At 34.8% G+C, this 20,013-nt stretch overlaps 1 protein-coding gene across 1 annotated transcript in view; it reads right to left on the reverse strand.

The window, feature by feature from the left end:
- Positions 1 to 517: 517 nt before the first annotated feature.
- Positions 518 to 20,013, reverse strand: part of LOC136996865 (somatostatin receptor type 2-like) — a 62,881-nt gene continuing 43,385 nt past the window's right edge. The window contains exon 2 of the mRNA XM_012378442.2: positions 518 to 13,664. Coding sequence (XP_012233865.1) covers positions 11,989 to 13,278 — 1,290 coding nt within the window. The 5' untranslated portion in view covers positions 13,279 to 13,664 and the 3' untranslated portion in view covers positions 518 to 11,988. The remainder of the gene's footprint in view (positions 13,665 to 20,013) is intronic.

Raw genomic sequence — 20,013 nt, forward strand, 5'->3', positions numbered from 1 at the left:
TAATTTCGTAGACTTGAAATACAACACTTTTCAATCAGCTTGACAGAAGAGGTTTAAAATTGAAACAAGTATTAATTACATATTTCGCTTCAAGTTATGCTAATAAGATGAGAAGTTAGATTTCGTCAAATTATAATGTTAGATAAATATAGATAATTAAAATAATTGTTTCCTTGTTGAATTGTTGCAGTTTGAAATACGAACAATTGATTTAGTTTGTTTGACAGAATTCAAGAAAAAATTTTTTTAAAAAACGAAAATACTTTTACATATATTTTTATACATTTTTCATATCTGCTTATACGCAATATGGACAGCGAAAACTAAAAAATATAAGGTGTTATGTTGAAGAAAATTTCATATTCTGAAAAATGTACTTCGTAAAAAAATGTTGTCTCATCTTGCACATCTTTCGATGCAATAAAAATTTTATGAGAAATATTTTTTTGCATCTTTCAGAATGAGAAATATTTATTAGGTGGTAGTAATTATTACATCAGTGAATAACAACAAAAAATTGACCTGAATATTTTCTTGAGATTCCAATTATTATTTAGTTGAAACGCACAGCAAGTTATTTGATACATTTACATAACATCATGCAATGAGGTAATAGACATATTTTGAAAAACCGATCCGGAGATGAGTGAAGATCTAAATCGAATTCATGATACAATGAATATAACATATTTCACAGGAAAATCGTTTATACTTAGTCGCGATTAAGTATCTTAACTAGGGATATTCTTTAATAGACTTCCAGTTTCGTGGTTTAAATTTTTCTTACGATAATCTTAAAAAAAATCGATGTTTCCATAAACACTGACTTACCACTAATACTCTGTACAAGAAAATATTTAAACATTCGAACACGCCGTACGTACATATCTACTTACATTAAATATAGTTTTTTTTTTTTTTTTTTGTTAAGTAAAACATATGATACATTTCTCTTAGAATAATACATATAAATTTTATAGGTACATTGATACGTTAGTGCGATTAGTTGACAAAATGATAGTATTCATGGACAGTAAAGTGAGACGATGAATACACCATAAATCGCAATAAAGACTTTCGATATATACGTTTAAAGTATATGTATATATCGATATAGATACATACTTATATACATATACAATTAAACGCAATATGTATTTATATTTATACATAGTATTTATACGTTTTTGACGCTCACACACATTCATTTTTTTTACGTGATAAAGTCGCTAAATTATTTAAATTTATTATCTTTAGACAACGAAGTGCTGGAAATTATTTCTATAATTATTAAAAGTATAACAAGTTACAAATTATATATAAAAGGTCAATGCCGCATACGCAATGTAGCAACGAATTAATACAAGTTCCATTCTCGATTGTAAAGATCTGAACAATTTTACGCACTTGAAAGGATTCATATTTGTGGAAAGTATGAGAGCCACCATCAAAATTTACGTTTTAATAATTAGATATATTTTCACGCTTGATTATACAATGCATTCCGTTTCAATTAGACTATGCACTACCTATGTGTTTAATCGGTCGAGATCGCGGACGATTGAACATAGCGTACATCGGGTTCAGCGATCGTATCATTTAACAAGTGCATTTCTGGCGAGCCATGACGCTTACGAGTGTGATCTCCTGCAAAGGTGAGCAAATTTCAAGGAATTTCGAGAATCTCTAGTGCTATCATGACAAGGGCGATATCATTCCTTAAGGCAAAAGGATGCTGACCAAAGCCGGCATGCAAATCGGAGAATGCCGACATTAAAATGAACATCTCTCCGTATAAATAGCATCCTTGTGAACGTTAGAAATAATTTTCTTGTTGAATCATCAGTAAAAGTATACTAAACATTATAAATTCTGAAACGACAAAGATTGTCATAAATTTATACCCATAATATTTATAGTTTGTTTAGAAAATAAAATTCTCTTATATATTTGATGGTCAGTATAATCCAACATTGGTATTTTTAGATTTTTTAAAATTATTCGATTACTTGCACATATATCTTGTATCACATATATTCAATTTTGCGCGTTTTGACGAATCGTATAGTGTTTATGAAACTGCCTGCGAAGGAATTTATCAAGTTCTTTGTATGCGGAACGCGATTTCGCAGTTATTGAACGAAACGTCGTTTGAATTCGACAAAAGCACTTTGTCACACGAGAGTCAGATATTGTTTGTAGATCGAAAACATAGAATCACGCGAAGAAAGCAGAAGGGTGACGCGTTTGTACGCATAAATCTAGTTACCGTTCCCGTAAAATTTCTCAACACGACGACGGCGGCGCGCGTCTCATTCGGAACTTACAAAGTAAACTTGCGTTTATCTTGGCATCATGCCGCAAATTCTCATTCGCATTATGAAATCCGCGGAAACTAGCGCGTATCTGGAGACTCAACGATATGCGCGCACACGCGCGAGCAAAGTGAATAATGTCTGTTGTGTTGCTTCGGATGTACCGACAAAGATAGGTACATTACTCTTCAACGATTTCATCTGATTTTCTGAGAAAGTAAAGTTATTCCCATCAGCATGGCGCAATACTAACTCGGGTGTGACGATGCGACATTAACTGATTAGAATGTCGCAGAAATTTACACAGATGATTAGACGTTGATGCGCAATTTAATCTACTTGATGGCCATATGTTGTTTTTTAAAGTTGTAATGAGATAATAATGTCAAATGCATCAAGCGCTAATGTATGGACATAAAGGACTGAAATATAGATGGAGGTGCAATATAAAGTTTTGTAATTTAATAGTGTTTATGATGTGATTTCATATACTACATACATATGTATTTATGTACAATATATTGGATATAATTATAATTTTAATTAATTTCTTTTCTCACTTTCTCTCTTTCTCTTTAATAATCTGTGCATAGCCCAATTTTCCTACAAATGTGTAAATGTAAATTCGGTGCAGTGTAATTATGCTAATGGGCTACATGTGTATAATCCCTTTGTAACTAGCACAATGTTAATGAGATTCGAGCAGTGCCTATATCATTTAATTGAAATTGGTTTTTAATTAAAATCTTTCAAGGGCGTTAATTTTTAGCGAATTTGGATTAAACGTGATGAATAAACCGAAACCATCTCATAATTTCACAATTACAGACCGTTGTATATGTAATCATAATTTACTATAATTTCTATCATTATACTTGAGGAATTCTTATAATTTACTATAATTTACACTTTGTTTCGAAATACTTCTATTATACCTTTTTTTTATATACACACATTTTTTTATTGCCCCAGATTTTTCTCTTTTCTATCGTTCTCTTTAACTTTTCGGGTGACTGGTGGGATTTTATTAGGATCGCTCAGTGACAAATGTCCACTGGAAAGCAATTGCTTTTTCACATGTGAAGCGAATAGTCACAGCATGTTTTAACAAACAATTTCCTGTTGGCGTTTATTACCAAATGTCAATAGGAAATGTTTAATGACGTTACAACAATTAAACTACGTTCTTTAATTATTTTTTAACACGTAAAAAAATGAATAATTTTTAATCTTTTTTTATATTATTATGTTATTCTATTTTTATTTAGCATACCTTATATTACACGATAACGTATAGTCAGTCAGTGTTAATTCCGAAATAATTAAAAAATTATATCAACTTATACACTCGATATTTGGTCGATTTTAGAGACAATAATATTTATATTATATTTTTTAAGTTTTGTTAAAGTTACTGGAAACATATTTTTTTTAAATCAATTGATATCACAACAATCAATAATAATAATGATATTGCATTTAATATTGATTTTGATACAAATACATAACTTTGGGACTCGGCAAATGTGGTGTTCAATCAATTAAGAGATTAACAGACCACACAATCTGAATACTAAACAACGCCCTCCAGAAACTGTAGTATATATTACGCCTACGTTCTCCGCTATTATATCCAACTAGTCTGTAATTAAACTGTATATTGTAGTTTGAATTGATTAAAGTGACGCGTGCAGTTTACCGAGTAAAAATTATAAATGCGAAAGGTTGGTCGTAAATAAATAAATAAAAATTATGAATAAAAATATTGACGTGCATAATTTAATAGCTGTCGCATATATTATTTTGGACTTTAAAATATGCGCCAAACAGCTTATATTTAAATTCTCTTTAAAATCAATGCACTTAAATTTATGCATGTATTTGCATATTTAAAAAAGCTGGTAGAATACATCCATCGATGTAGAATGCACGTTCTTCTCTCGAATATTCTGAAATTTTCTCATGCCCAAGGCTTCTACTTGTCAAAGATTCGGATCGATATTGGTCCCGCGAATGATTTATGTGAAATAGTATACGGAGCAATAAAGGCGCAACCTGCAATTATGATAGTTCTATTACCGTAGTTCTATACGCCGGCGATATTCTCTCTCTCGAGGGTGGCCGCGATTATCGACAGATCAAACGAACGGCGGTCGTGTAGAATGAACTCACCAACTATGAGCAAAGCGATAGGGCAATCGAGGCATAAATGTGCCGTCCGGCAATCAGCACATATTCTCCGATATTAGCGCGTTTAATAATCGAACGGCTGGTCATATACGTCTCTAAATATCCTCAAACCGCGCAAACTGTGCGCAATGACCGTTGCGAATTTAATCGCCTTTGGGCGAGTGGGCTTGATGAATTAACGAAATTAATAAATTACCCGTTCAATCGCCAGCTGTATCCGATAGCGATAGGAAATTATATAAATCTTTGACATGAATCGCGGTCCAGAGAGGAAAGGGGGTCGGTTCATTTTATTACGAAGGTTACGTTCGCAATATAGATTGCTATAGGCTTCAATTGGTCCAATTTGGGCTTTCGTTCGATTAATTAAAATGTTCGGCTGTATCATAGAATATTAAAGTTACCCAATGTCCAATTTATCGACGAGAATATACGTAGGGAATACTAAGGGAAGTCAGAAAGTAAAGGCACTTTTTTGATTCCCAAATCAACTGAAAATGTCGTTTTTACTCTTCGACTTTTTCTTATACAAAGTGACTCGTTTATGTAAACTGGAATTGGTTTAGGCGATCTGAAATTTTATGTATTTTACTGCATGAGGAAACTATCACAAATGATATGGCGCATGTATCATGAAAATTATTTATGATATGCATCACTCTTATAGCTTTTTATCTTTCTTTCAAAAGAAGGAGCGAATGCTCAGGATACTGGAATAAATTTTTGAAGTTCAGTGGAAATTGTTTATGTTACCGCAACAGGTCGTTCTTATGATACGAGTTACGGCGGTCGATGCGCTCCTTAATCTTTCGCAACTCAACGCGGATTGAATTTCTTAAGCATATAATCAGCGCTTTTCCATTATCTAATATCTACTCGTTAAACACAATTTTCCGTTTTATGCAATTAACAGTAAAATTTTATTGTCACGGAAAAATCATATTTTTGCCATGAGTGAATGTAGAGCCGTAACTTACATATGTGATAATTTTACAACTGTCGGCACATAAGTAAAGTCTTAAGCAGGCGAGTTGCTGGTAGCAAGCGTTGGCTCATAATTAGCGTGCGTATTATGTGGTATTAACGTGTTTAATAATCGCGCTAATACCCCGTGCGTCGCGTTGAGTAATTAAAACCGACGCTGCACGTGACGGTAACTATTAATTTTATTTATGACAAATGAGCGCGTCTCTGGCAAATTTATTTGTCCACTGATTTGTTAAAGCTTTACTCGGCACATAATGGATTTTTCCCTCTTTGTATTTGAATTTTACAATCGTAACACGTACTAGAAATAAAGGTAATAAATATCCACTTTTTAAAAATAGTAGATTTATAATTCCACATTCAAATAAAACGTATAAGCCGCGCTGTAAAAACATACCAACATATGTGAATTGGAAACTCGAACAGCGATTATGGCGTTCTGCCAGAGAAAATCCTTGGCGTGCGATAAATTTGCTCAGTCCTTAACGCTCAGTGCGCTCATGACATTGCACTTTTGTAGCACAGGTTTATTCTCGTGGCTATCGTAAAACGAGACCCTTGACCTGTCACCGCTTTCAGGATACGCGTGTGATGTGCATACTCTACCTAAGAGCCGCGGAGTGGATATCAATTTGCATAGTGTCTGGTGTTGAAGGCATACGCGACATATCGATCGATATTTCGTACAATATGCAATACTCTTTGCGTTGCCTTAAAGGACATCAATAATCGATCGGCAAATATCGAAACGGCTCAGCACACCGTGATTTCGTCGGTTTCGGTCTCGCCGTCACGATAATTAATATTTTCAAAGTGGATTGCGCTCCTGCGCGCTTTATTTTATTCCATTCATCGTGCGTTACAATGCGACGCACGCTCATGATTATTTCCCGACTCGATCGTACGTAACGGGAGTGCCATTCTGTACCGACAAGGAAGGCTAAAGGGAATCAGCACAAAGGACGACCTACTAACGTCATTGTTGTCGCCACGATTATTATCGCACGCGTATCCTATGATATTACACTGCGAATTTAAACGAGAAATCTCGAGAATCCGGGGAAGAACACATTGCGAAAGAGTATCGGACGAAATCGATAAAAACAAATAGTTGATATAATTTGAAAATTTGAAGATGGGGCTCTCTCTTGTGTCGCATTATGTAGGTAATAAATTGAATCGATTAAATCAGATAAGAATCAGATAAAAGTATGATGTAACTGATATAAACGGAGTTTAATATATGTTGTATAGGGGAGAGAGTATCACAGAACCCTATTATGCGTTTAATATCCTGAAATTTGATGTCTATAAATCTTTATCTTTTATTATTATTATTCTACTTATTTCTTCCTCGAAAAGGGCTAATAAATTTATTATACTTTGCCCTCATTTCACGATGTTTGCTTCGTTATTATAAAACGAAAATACTGCGTAGAAGGCGGCAGTCATAACAATTATTATTAGTTCCTTCACTTTGGTTATTTCGGGAATACTTCCCCAATACCTTCGGCGCTTACTCCGGAAAGATTATAAATCATGTACGAAATCACGATGAAATTTAGATTTCACACTAGTAGCAGTCGTTCCCGATAATCCGAATCTGGTTGCCTGACGCATTAAAAGCGATTAAAATGTCGTTTGAAGAATATTACGTTCCAATTTTATGATCGGATCGTTAAATCGTCACATCGTGAACATAACTGAATCGTGATGTTGGTATTCTAAATAAATTTTGTACATTTATATCTTTTGAAATAATATTATCGCAAAAATATGAAAGAGAATATATAAAACAGTAAAGTATCAAATTATTATTAATATCAAAAGTATAAAATTATTAAAATATAATATATAAATAATTTTTTTTTAATTATACTTATAACATTTCTTATATAAGCAGTTATTTTTACAAACACTAAGTTCCGAGGAAAAAATCTGTTATGTAAAGGTGCGCATTACGGTATGCAAACAAACGTGTTCTATTTTTAAATTATTACAGAGCTTTTAAAAAAGATATGAAAGAGACGATTGTTAAGAACGTAGGAAGAGCGTGATGAAAAAGGAAAGGTGGTTGTCGTCGTAGAAAACGAATCACAGGACGCGGAAATCGTCGACTGCGTTCATCCGTCAACCTCCATCACTTACACGACGTGCAATCGCGTGTATACTGTATCCGGAATTAGCCAATTTGTCACTCCGTCGTGTCAACGATAGTTCAGAAACACATCTATTGCCGCAACAGCGATACGCATTGTATGGCTTTACAGTACGTTAATTTTTATTGTTGCTCTTAGGAAAAATAGTTTTTGTAGGCAATAAACATTCGCCATCCTTATAGCCATTCGTTCTCGCTTTCTCATTTTCTCCCCTTTTATTCTCTTCATTAGTTTTTGCGTCGTGACTTTGGCGCGAAGACATTTCATCGCGTTGTTAAACGAGCTAAGGGGGAATCCCTTCAGGCGAGTCGGAGTTTATGGCTCGCTGCCGACAAGTTTAAGAAAGTTAACGTAGTGTTCCGCTCTTTGCGAGAGATCTCGCTGGCAAACATGTCGGCCAAAGCGTCGGATTATGAACTTCTCTGGGAAGTCCAGGTGTGACAAGACCGTGACGAAGACTAATACCGTGGCCTGATTTCCGTTATGTACTTTGTTTAGATTCAATCGTCCGTATTTGTAGAGTAAAGTTAATTAACGTAGCATACCTATACATAGCGTGAAAATAAAGTGCAAAAATAACGGTGCGCAATATCCTTTCAATATTTAGAAAAAAGACGAAAATTGAATATACACTGGAAAGTGAAAAAAATGTCAGAAGATAAAAGAAAAATGTTAGAGCTTAATCAGCATAAAGTTGTGTTTTTAACTCAATCATATAATTTTTCCAATTAAATCTCAATTTAATTTCAGTTTGTCTATACTTTTCTTTTTTCATTTCCCAATGTATATATAGTTCATACAGTTTTTAAGTATACAATTGTAAAAAATCGCGAAGATTATATCTTTCGAGAAAAGAATAAAAATTCTATAAAATATCCAGCAAGTCGGTGACTCCCATCTTTCCCCGTTATATAGCATACTTAAACTTTAATTATCCATCCGATAATGTTTTATACAAAATTTATTTTATTATACAGAAGATGTTTGTGCGATTTCAAATGAAATTCACATTCGTACAATATTCAAAGCGTTAAGCAATTCTGAGATACAAGGCATTAGGTTTTATCAAATGATCCGGTGATTCCGGTGATTACGGTGTCCCATTAATTAACTATACGCGCTTATTTCCCAACGATGTCTATTCTTGGAAAGATAGATGAATATACACACATATACATACATATACACATAATTACACGGTAACTTAATACACGCTTTACACTGGTCTTACGCGCATGTAATTCATGTACACGTATAGTAAAGCTGGGCGACTAATCTGATTACTGTTTAAAGTCCGCGTGCATACGTGACGTCGATACGTCCCATGATTCGCGTTTCCTAAACAAATCTCGTATTCATTCATTATATTCCAAATCGTGGCTGATCTGGTTTAAATTTAAGTTATAAATTATTTAATGCATCAATAATTGCTTATATGTTCTTAAGTATTGATTCTCTGGGAATAATTGTTTTTTTAACAAAAATTTGATTTAACATCTTTTTCAAGCTTGTAACATTTGAGATTAATTACTTTGATATATAACTTCGCAAATTAAATTTCTTTAAATCGATTCCATTTTAACTAACAATAAGTTGACTAATAAAGAAAGTTTTACTATCTATGTATTTGTATCTTTGTGAAGTTTTTAACTGGTTAAAACTGGTTAGTTTTTATTTGCTTAAACGAGAATAAATTAATTATTTGCAATGTATTTCTAAAATTGATTAAAGATCTTACAGGAATTTGAATGCTACTAATGCTACTCAGTTTTTTATTGCAACATAATTGAAATAAAAAAATATAGAATACGATTTTCTTTGTACGTAATAAGAGTATATTATTTTGAAAATTTTTTTGCCACGTCTATGGAATTGTTGCAATCCTGATTGGGGTAAAATCTTAACGCATAGAGAACCGAAATACGAGAAGAACTGATCAAAGGATACGATAATTGAAGAGTAACACAAAGACGTACAGCAATCAGTACATTTCTCTTGTAATTTACGAGTTCTGTAGTCTCTAATGAAAACCATATGATTTAAAATAATAATTCATTGTAAAAGTATTTTCAAGCAGCCATTTTTTCATACATTTTAATTTATATTATATATACCTATATGAGAGGAACAGACCTACTGTCACGTGTGAACGCAACCTTATTTTTTATTGCAATCTATATTTTACATTGTGCAAACATTTCTTCGTACTGTGTATTTTTATTTAACTTTTATTATTAATTAAAGATTGATGTTCAGATAACAAATATTTTAATTGAAAATTGACAAGTTTTATATGGAAAGATTCGGAAATTTGAAAACATGAATGAGAAAATTGTTAAACAATAAAAATTTCTTTAGCAACAGTGGTGATGATAATATCAGTATAAAATCAATACAATTATATTTCTTTAATCAGGTTTTTCGAAAAAGAAAATTGTATTTTACCACTAAACAAAGAATTACGAAAAATATTTAACTGAGATTATCGACAATGTATAGTATAATTCGTTAATGCAATTACTTTTTAAAGCATTCAAATCGTTCAATCGTTAATTTCGATAACTCTGCAATTTGTTTAACGTTCTATTGTTGATTTAAAATATTATTGACAATTTTTATTTAAATTTATATTCCGAGTATTCTACGAATATGCGTGTATGCGACAAAAAATATGATAAATGTTATATTTCAAAACAAATAATAAATAAAATACGTTGCAATTTTTTATTGTAAATGCTAAATAATAAATAATGTAAGAAACTAAATAATGTAAGAATGTCATTTTGATATTAAGATTCTTCATTTCTATTCGATTTTCCATTTTGTAGGCAATATTAACATAAGTCTCAAGAGTAATCTTATTCAAAGAAATACGACTTATGGAATATATCATTCGTAATTCTAGCGATTTCTCTTGTGGTATTCTACTGTCCTGGGTACTTTTTTTGTTAGACAAGAAAAGATAAAAATAAAAGAATGGAATAGTATATTAAACAGAACAACAGGAAGAGGGAGTTAGATGAAATGTAAGTCCCGAAAGAGCAGAGTCATTTTTCCTGCGGTGAGAGGAACCTTTCAGGAATATGGTTAGGCCATGAAAAGCACTGAATCGAGAAGCCGTGTTGAAGACCTACTTGCGGTTCTGTAATTGTTCGAGAAGGTTCCTTTCTTCGCATACTGCTTTAGGTGTAAGAACTGACATTTATCTTTGGCACAGCGCCTTAATATAACGCTCTATTCTGCAATCTGGCTAAGATTTTCTAGTAATTTGCATTCTGTGTTAATAAATCGTAATAGTTTATACGCTAAATCTCTCTAATAAATTTCTAGTAAATATCTTGCCTTACAATTAAAATCTCATCGCCATTTAACACACACACATGCACACACACACACACACACACACACGCGCGCGCGCGCGCGCGCGCATGTCTTTCTATGTCGCTTCGAAATACGAATCACGAAACTTTCTTCAGAGAAGTATTCATAGATCAATAGCGACGCGGATGTTGATCTCGACTCTTTTTTCGCAGCCTCGACTTTCGGTGTTTACGGATTGAAGTAAGAAAGTCATTGATCGTGAGCTTTCAAGCTCTATCCAGTGATATATTGTTTATTACACAAAGAGTCCGTCTCCTCCATGGAGAAAAAAACATCTTGGCTAGACGACTGTCGCATTTAAAATTGAGCGCGTCTTTGGATTTTAAGAACTCTTCCTCATCATATTGATATTAAAGTTCGAACAATATCATAAACGCACATTGTGACGAAAACAGCCAAATGCAACTATTGTTGCATTAAAAGAAATTATTATTACATGAAAATATTTAAGATTCAGTTCCTTATCATTTTCTTCGTAGCGCAGATTCTAAAATACATCGCACCGACTCGTAAAAATTTCCGTATGCTAACATCGATGTCTTTCGAATTATTTGTTTGAATTGTCAAGTTCGCGTCAAAACAGATAGCACCAAGAATTTTGATGCGAAGCGCAGCTATTTCCGTTCGCGCATCTATCAACCGCGTTGACATTTGACACGATGCGTTCCATCGTTGTGCGATCCGGCGAAAAATCTCCGATCACCGTGATTGCATCGTGAAATCACTCGTCGATTACAGATTATCGACAGTCCAGTGCGTCCTTAGTGAATAACTTCCTACCGTCGCGTTTAATCCGGATTTTCGGTTTTATCGGTCACTATGACAGCGCAATAGGTACAGCTCACTCGGATATCGTTGCTGTATCACATGATCCAGGCAGAGGCCAGCCCCGGCCTATCGTTTTAGTTGAAAGCGCTCGTATTTCAGTATTTCGTGACGCTTCCGACGGAGGGTCTTTAAACCTGTGTCAATCGCGTTAACTGCGCACCGTTTTTAATTAGATCCTTATCCTTCTGCGCCGAGTCCTTGGGATCGCTGTTAACCGTGATGTTTGATCGTGACGTCATGGTCACTGTGGTGGTGGAGGTCTTGCTGATTAGCAGCCCCCTCTCCGCCTCCTCGTCCTCGAGCTCCAACCTGGACTGTCCGGACGTTATCATCCGGTTAGATTGAAGTCTGTCGGCGTTGCTTCCCTTGTTCCTTCGCGGAAACACGCTGTTCTCAATATGCAGCGCTGCGTTTACGTCCTTGCCGGCAGCGCAAGTGCACGCCTTCAGGAAGCTCTTCTTGAAGTTGTCGCTCAGGAAAGCGTACAGGATCGGATTCATCGCGCTGTTGCTGTAACTGAGAAAACCGGCCAGAAGGAAGCTGGTGATGCTGATGTTGGTCTGACACTGCTTCGGCGGGGTGTATATCAGCGCCACTTGCATAACCCAGTAGGGTAACCAGCAAAAAACGTACACTGTAATCACCGTTAGAACCAGCTTGGTTACCTTCCGGTGCGATCGCTTCTTCTCCTTCGATTTATTCTTCGGACCTACTGTTCGCAGCTTCTTAATCACCAAGAAATAGAAGATGAGTATGAGAGCCAGCGGAACGGCAAAGCCCAGAATGAGGGTGTAAAGAGTGAAGGTGGTCTGGCCGCCGCGATCGTTAGGCCAGTAAATGTTACAGCTGACAATACCCTCCGGAGATTCCATGGCGTTGGCATAGAGAAACACGGGGACCATGAAGAGTGCGCTGGTCGTCCAGGCGGTGAGCGAGACCACTTTCGAGATGAACGGCGTGCGCATCTTCGGCGACGAAATCGGATGACACACGGCGATGTAACGATCCGCGCTCATGATGAACAGAAAAATGCTGCTGGTGAACTGATTAATGCTCGTTGTCGTCATGTATGCCTTGCACATGACCTTGCCGAAAATCCAGCTGCGCAGGCTGATCGTCGTTACTAGAAACGGTATACCGATTAGGAAGCACTCGTCCGCGATCGCCAGATTCACGATGTACATATTCGTCACCGTCTGCATCTTCGAGAAGCGTAAGACGACGTAAATGACGAGGCTGTTACCGAGGAGTCCAACGATGCAGACGATAGCGTAGAGAATCTGATTAACCAGAGCGATAATCGGCAAGTCGGCCTCGCAGTTCACATCCGTCATATTGTGCGTTTGATTGCCGTAAGTCAGATTCTGGATGTAATCCATCATTATATCCATTGTTCTGTTGTAATCTTTGTCATCCATTATATCATCATGAATTCCAAGGTCGGAGTGTACAAATGTTACGGGAATAAGTTTCAAGAAAGGCGAAAGCCTTGACTGTATATACTATAATATCGAGTAACTTTTCCTTGTCGTCGGGTCTTTAGACAACTCCAGTTAATCACAGCGGGATTGTGTTCTCTATCGATACGTGATTACAAGTATCCTCTCAGCATCCTCGCGGGAAATAAGGTAGACGTAAAGTTTGTTTCGTCGACGAGGATAACATACGTGACACTGATGTCATTCTGCCAATCGTTCGCCGCGCACACGACCCAAGGGTTGTAACTTGAGCGAATACCAATTTTTAGGACGAACTTCTTTCTCCCACGCTCTATTAAACCGCCTGTCGACTTCGAGAGTGTAATCTGAAACACACAGAAAAAGAAAATTATTAAAAATATATTATACACCATGGGAAAAATTAATATTGAATTTTACAGAAGAAACAAGATATTTTTAATGTTGGGAAACAGAAAAATATTTTTAATTGCTCAATTTTTCGTAGGTCGTATCATTGTTTCTCTTTTATGTCTAGGTTACAGCGACACAATTTAATATCAATTAAATTTGAAACAATCTATCTACGTCAGAAATTGTAATCTCAATCTCACTGAGGAATATATTGTCACTTGCTGTTCTTGCGGTTCAACGCAATTCGCGTGCAATTGGAAACTAGCGAATGGAAACGTACTCGGGACATCTCGTTACTCTATGCGAAAGACAGAGAGTGCAATTACTATAGAAGTGATACAGCAGTGACGCTGGCGGCAACGTGATAATTTTCCATGTACCGGTTTCCGTGGAAATAATCTTGTCCGAAGCCCTCACACATTCCGACAATGGCTTGGGGAATTTTGTCAGCAGCTCGCGAGTAAAATAGCGAGTGAGTGCGAGTGAGCGAGAGAGTACCTTTGTGCCCAACTGTGTTGACCTGTGAAAGCCCTCGCTGCAGCTTGAAAGCTGCAGTTGGTGCAACGTTTCGTAAACCGCAGGTTTCTCGTCACACTATGCAAGTAGGATGCATAGTGTTGGTAAGCCGAACAAACGGTTCTCGGGAAACTTGGATCTTGGATAGAGAGAATACGAACCGTTTAAATATTTTGTAAAACAGTGCGGTAGAATTCTGTGCGGAACTGTTTATTTATAAAGCGGTTGAATACTTGCCGTGAGAAAATGTTGATATATGCTACAAGCATCACTTGTTGAATTAAGAGCTCGTTAGATTAATATTTTTTGACAAACTTTTAATTTCTTTAATAATTTTTTGCAAAAAGATATATTCGATATTTTTTCGTAAGGCATTGATCGTGTTATTCCCTTGCTATAAGCAACTGTCGAGATAAATCTATAAATTTATCTGACGTTAAGTTGCTGGACAATTTTTACGAATGTCAGTTTCTTGACAGTCTTATAGGAAGAGAAAAACACGACTTAAAATCGTCTTTAATGACTTGAAATAACCTTCGAGTAGGAGTTAAGTTTTCAACCGTACAAATAGCTGGTAAAGTCACGTAAATAGGACATTTTATCTTCAAAGTGGAACGTGGATAAAATCTAGATAGATGGATAGATATTCACGGAATAGCAATCGGAAGAACTCATGGCGCGAAAATAAATCTGAACTACTTTCCTCCAAGATCGGTATGATGCGTTTATGAGCTTACAAAACTTTTGAAAATCTCGGTTACTGTGGATTATCCGTATTGATTCGCATAAAATTGTTTGTTTCGATGAGATATATTGCACGTTATTTTGTTTCATTGTAGTTAAGACGTTGCAATCTAACAGCGCTAAGAATATGAAAAATGTGAAAGTACGATTGCGTAATATTTGTATGCGTACGCGTTCGTACACTTCACTTGTTAAAGATACAAAATATGTTTTTTACGTTTTTAATGCGAGATTACAAATATATAGGAGTTATTAAGGTATTCCGGCACAAAACGGAAACTCGTTGCATCAAGAGAATTGTTACGACCTCCTTTGCAATATAATGACTTTCGATCGATGCACCATTAACTGGCTAGTATATATATATCGGATAAAGTGCTTCTATGCTCTTTTTCGTATAAAGTGAGGTATGGTAGCAGTTTTGTTTCGGTAACATTTCCGTTTTGTTTCATTACATATGTAAAAATGTGAATTTCCAATATATGATATTTTTTTATCGTGCGTTACATACAATATTTCAATTGCGATCTTAGAATTATAATTTAATATCAAGATATTTTGATGATCATAAGATTGAAAAACTTATACGATAAACCTTAAACGTTGTGCAACGTTTTTCAGATATAGAAATGAATACGTTCGTGATTTCTGTGGAATATTACTTTTTGAGTGGAGTCAGCGCAAAGAAAATCAAACTTTTTACATAGTCGAATCAGTCATTTGCGTGTTTGCAAAGAGTATGAAACGCGTTTGCTTTTCAGATATTGCAATCGTGAGATTTGTTCTTTTACAATTTTTCCTACTTCGAGCGAAACTAAAAGTAGGATCCGATGTGAGAACAGAAAACGTTAATATATATAGTCAATACGTGAACGATGAATATTTCATGCATATGGCCGGCTTGCATTATTAAAGGATGCAGATCTCTCTGCGGAACTTCATTTATTGACTGGTGGTACAATGGAATCCGAGCGGGATAACTTTTTAATTTAAATCTCGAATTTCGATTAAAGTTTCCTTAATTGCGACATTCATCCTACTTTTTGTATAATAGAAAAAAGTTGCATATCTGCGATCAGGGACCGGTTTTGATTGTCTTTTTTTAGATGTCAGAAAGAATATTATTTGTTGGTTGATCATTTTTATCGCACGTAATTCTTCAGAAAATATATAATTAATTCTTACAAGTAAAATAATATTTTAAATTTTGATAAAAAAGTAATATCTTGAAATTACAAGAATTATAAGAATTTGAAATTATAATTATTTCTGTTAAATGTTCATTAAATATAAAATTAAAAATCGCTAATTATCTGTTGATCGCGAGACCGATTGACTGAGATCGATTGATGCGAGAAATGATATGTCTGATTAATGCACGACTATAATCACTGCACGGGAATCAACTGTTTCATATACGGCAAACCGCATTGATTTTTTTTTTTCACTTAGTCAATTATTTACCGCATAAAAGAATCATGGACGCGATACTATATGGATACATAAAAGCTGTAAATTGCTTTTAGCCGCCGTTCTCATGCCTGTGCCTATGCGAGCGTATTACGCTTGTTAAAACGATATCGCACGAGCGGCGATTGGAAAATATAAAACATAAAAAGAGCCTTTTGCTAACGCGTATTGACGTCGGACAAGTGCAGCTGTGGGAATTCAATTTAAATGTGCGAATGCGTCAGTTAAGTGTCGTGAATCGCAAATATTTATTCAATTTTACTCGTTGAGCTCGACAAATACATCGACCCTACCTTGCGGATAGTAGAAAGGGATGCATACGAGAGAAAATACGCGAAATGCAAGAAATAACACGTAGGCAGACGAGAAATAAGAGAGGTGAAACAGAGAAGTGCGCCGCGGGACGCAACGAGAGAAATTAATTACTTTCTTACGCGAGCATAGCGGGCACTAAAAGGAGGAACTCGATCAAGTGAATGCGCGCGCGAGATACCTCGTCGTCGGTTCTTAAATACACAGTCCTTGAGACGAACAAGTAGACAGACTACATCCGGCTGGACATAAATTTTCTTACTGTTATTAATCGTAAACGGGAATTGTTTTTTCGTTAGAGACGCACACCGCGATAAAGACTTAATTTAATACGTGGGAAGTAGCGACGGAAAGGAAGAACATTTATAAAAGTAAATATACATATGGAATATGAAGTTGATATAATTCCGCGCAATATAATTATAATAATGTGCTATTCAAATATTTACAATATAAATATTTTAGTGTCTGTTTGAGAATTTAACATGTTGTTGCTTAATGTATGATTTGCAATTAACGTTATCTTGATTATTTGCACGAATTAATATCGTTTGTTAACGCATGCTAACTAAATTCTTCAAATAACGTGTTTAAACGAAAGAGTGTATATCGATAAGTAATTAATATAAAATTTAATATGCAATTACTTAGTCCTGTTGCGTTGTGCGGAAATTATGAATTCGCAAGAATTCGACACAGAATGTAGTATTGGTAAATTAATCATATTGGCCATTCCAGTTCTCTTTGTTATGCCGAGCAATATCACTTCCACATTTGTATTTTAAACGAAAAGCCTGTGTTTAATGTGTAACTCAATTTGCACGACTACATTTATATGCGTTGGAAAGATATTCGTGTTGCAAAATTTTTGGAACTGTAACAAGTCTATTTTTTTTTCCAATAAATTTATTTTGTTTCGAACGCATGTTAATATTCTAACAACGGATACGTGCGTATCCAGGCTGTCTTGTGCAACTCATTCAAGACACGTCGCACAATGAAACATTGACAGCGCAAGCAATCAAGTTGTCGCGTTGCATTTATCAGGGTAAAATCCAGACGTAAACGGAATAAACCAGAACTAATGACTCTCCCTTACATACGATCGCATAAGCCCGCTTCGCGTAGTTAAGAGAAACAAATGACAGACACTTTAACTGATGCAATGCTATTGTGAAAACTAGGCGCATATAGCTGAACGAACGCTCGGAACGCATAATGAATGCGTCGCACATGTGAAGGATATAATGCTATTTTCATAATCTGGAATATATATTTCTTTTGTATCTTATATTATCGATAATTATGGTATTTTGGATAATAGTACAGAGTTATTTTAATAGAAATCTTTGATTTAATCCGATTAATTTGTTCTTAAATGGGGAGAATGCGATTAAGTTTTCCTACATGCTTTATACAACAATTTTTTTCAACTACATTTTACCCTGTACATTCGTTGTAGATGTGTTCCGTTTAGGATACTTTGTAAGGTATCAGGGAGCATACGCCTTTACCTTGTCACCATGTCTATGTTTATGCTACAGAGAAGGTATCGTAGAAGGTTAAAATTGTACACGTGTCAAAGCCGCTAGGAACCGCATACAAAGTAACCAAAATAAACTACATTGCATCTCCGTTTAGCTGCGTACAAAAATTTAAAAACAGCGTTTAAAAATTAAACTGTTTTAGCAAACACTCTTCGCTGATTTTCACATTGTTACGTACTTTTGCATTTTTATGCAAATACATGTTTATCTTGTTTTAGAATTTTTTATTTTTTATGTAAATTTGTTAGTGTTTTTTATATTAATTATAATAATTATACGAAATGTTTCAGACCAACCATATCTTTCGTTAATAGTGAATTTTTGAGACTTCTCATATATGGTAAGAATATAGAAATCAATATGCGACTGCCTGAGCGCAAAATTTTTGGCGATCTAATTGATCAACTTTAAACACTTTGCATCTAAAAATGATCGTAGTCTTGACATTTTTGTATAAAAATTTTCGTTTGTAGATGAATTTCCTCAGATGAGTTTGCTATCAACGAGTGATACGTTTGGTCTGGGATATTTTGTATACCACTCGTGGAACACATTAATGATATTAATATATTACTTTGCTTTTAGAAAATTTAATTATCTCATATTCACATAAAGCAAAATTTTATTATTAACTTCATTTTGCTTGCACAATCTCGAATTTTAATTAATTGTCTTTTTTATGAAAGCATCAAAAACGTACAACAATTAATTTTAATTTTTTCTTTAAATAATTTTACAAGAATATAAAATTGTAGATAAAAAAGATTTATCATCCTGAGTCAGCGTAAAATTCTTAACAAGGTAACACAAAGTCTTGCTTGTTCGATCAGATTACTCGAAATAACCTGATGGTGATGTCAGTTAATTACATCAAAATGCGAGTCTGCTTTGTGCAGATAGATGAGAGAGTTCCTACAAGCTTATTAAATTCCAACGTTTCTCCATTACTCATGCATTCACCGTTGTTTCCTACGCTTTTATATTTCGAGCGCCCTGTTACTCTCTTTTAAACACCCACTTAATCCGTTTTTTTGTCCCAGCTGTGCAGTTTCTTGAGATGCTAGTATGTCGTTCTTCAGAATTGCGAATTTGTCATGAAGAATATCCGAGAAACGACTTAATTAATTCCGGGTGCTTTGTCCTTAAGGAATGAAATGGATCGCGACGAATTGTGGAAAAATGACAAGAGAATAAATGTGTGGGTGGCAATGAAAAGAAATTTTCTTGCAAATTTCGCGCGTCTACTGGCACAATCCGGCGTAATTTTCTTAATGAGTTATCTGGAGAAAAGTTGGGTTATGACGTAACTCAAATTGAACTCAAGGGAAAAGAATGTCATAACTATATAAAGTAAAATTTTTGACGTTGAAGTTGGAGAATTTAATTGAAATTATAAAATTATAATTATCAAATCTTTTCCATATTTAAATCTTTTTTCATTACCAAGTCTTTTCCATATTTTTCTGAATTTTTCTGCATAATTAATCAAATTATAAGAATTGACCGACTTCTTTTTTAATATGTATGATGTTGTATATCACAATATAATACTATCTGTAATAAGATATTGCGTTTTTTAACAGATGTATTCGCTTAGTAATACATGGTGGTATTTCATGGCGAGATCCGTAGAAAAGTCGAGGAATGTGAGCCGATGATTAATAGGTCGGTGGAAATTCGATTTCAGGCATGCTGAAGGTAGATTTACGTTTGT

Source organism: Linepithema humile, chromosome 2 (assembly GCF_040581485.1).
Source record: "Linepithema humile isolate Giens D197 chromosome 2, Lhum_UNIL_v1.0, whole genome shotgun sequence".
NCBI lineage: Eukaryota > Metazoa > Arthropoda > Insecta > Hymenoptera > Formicidae > Linepithema > Linepithema humile.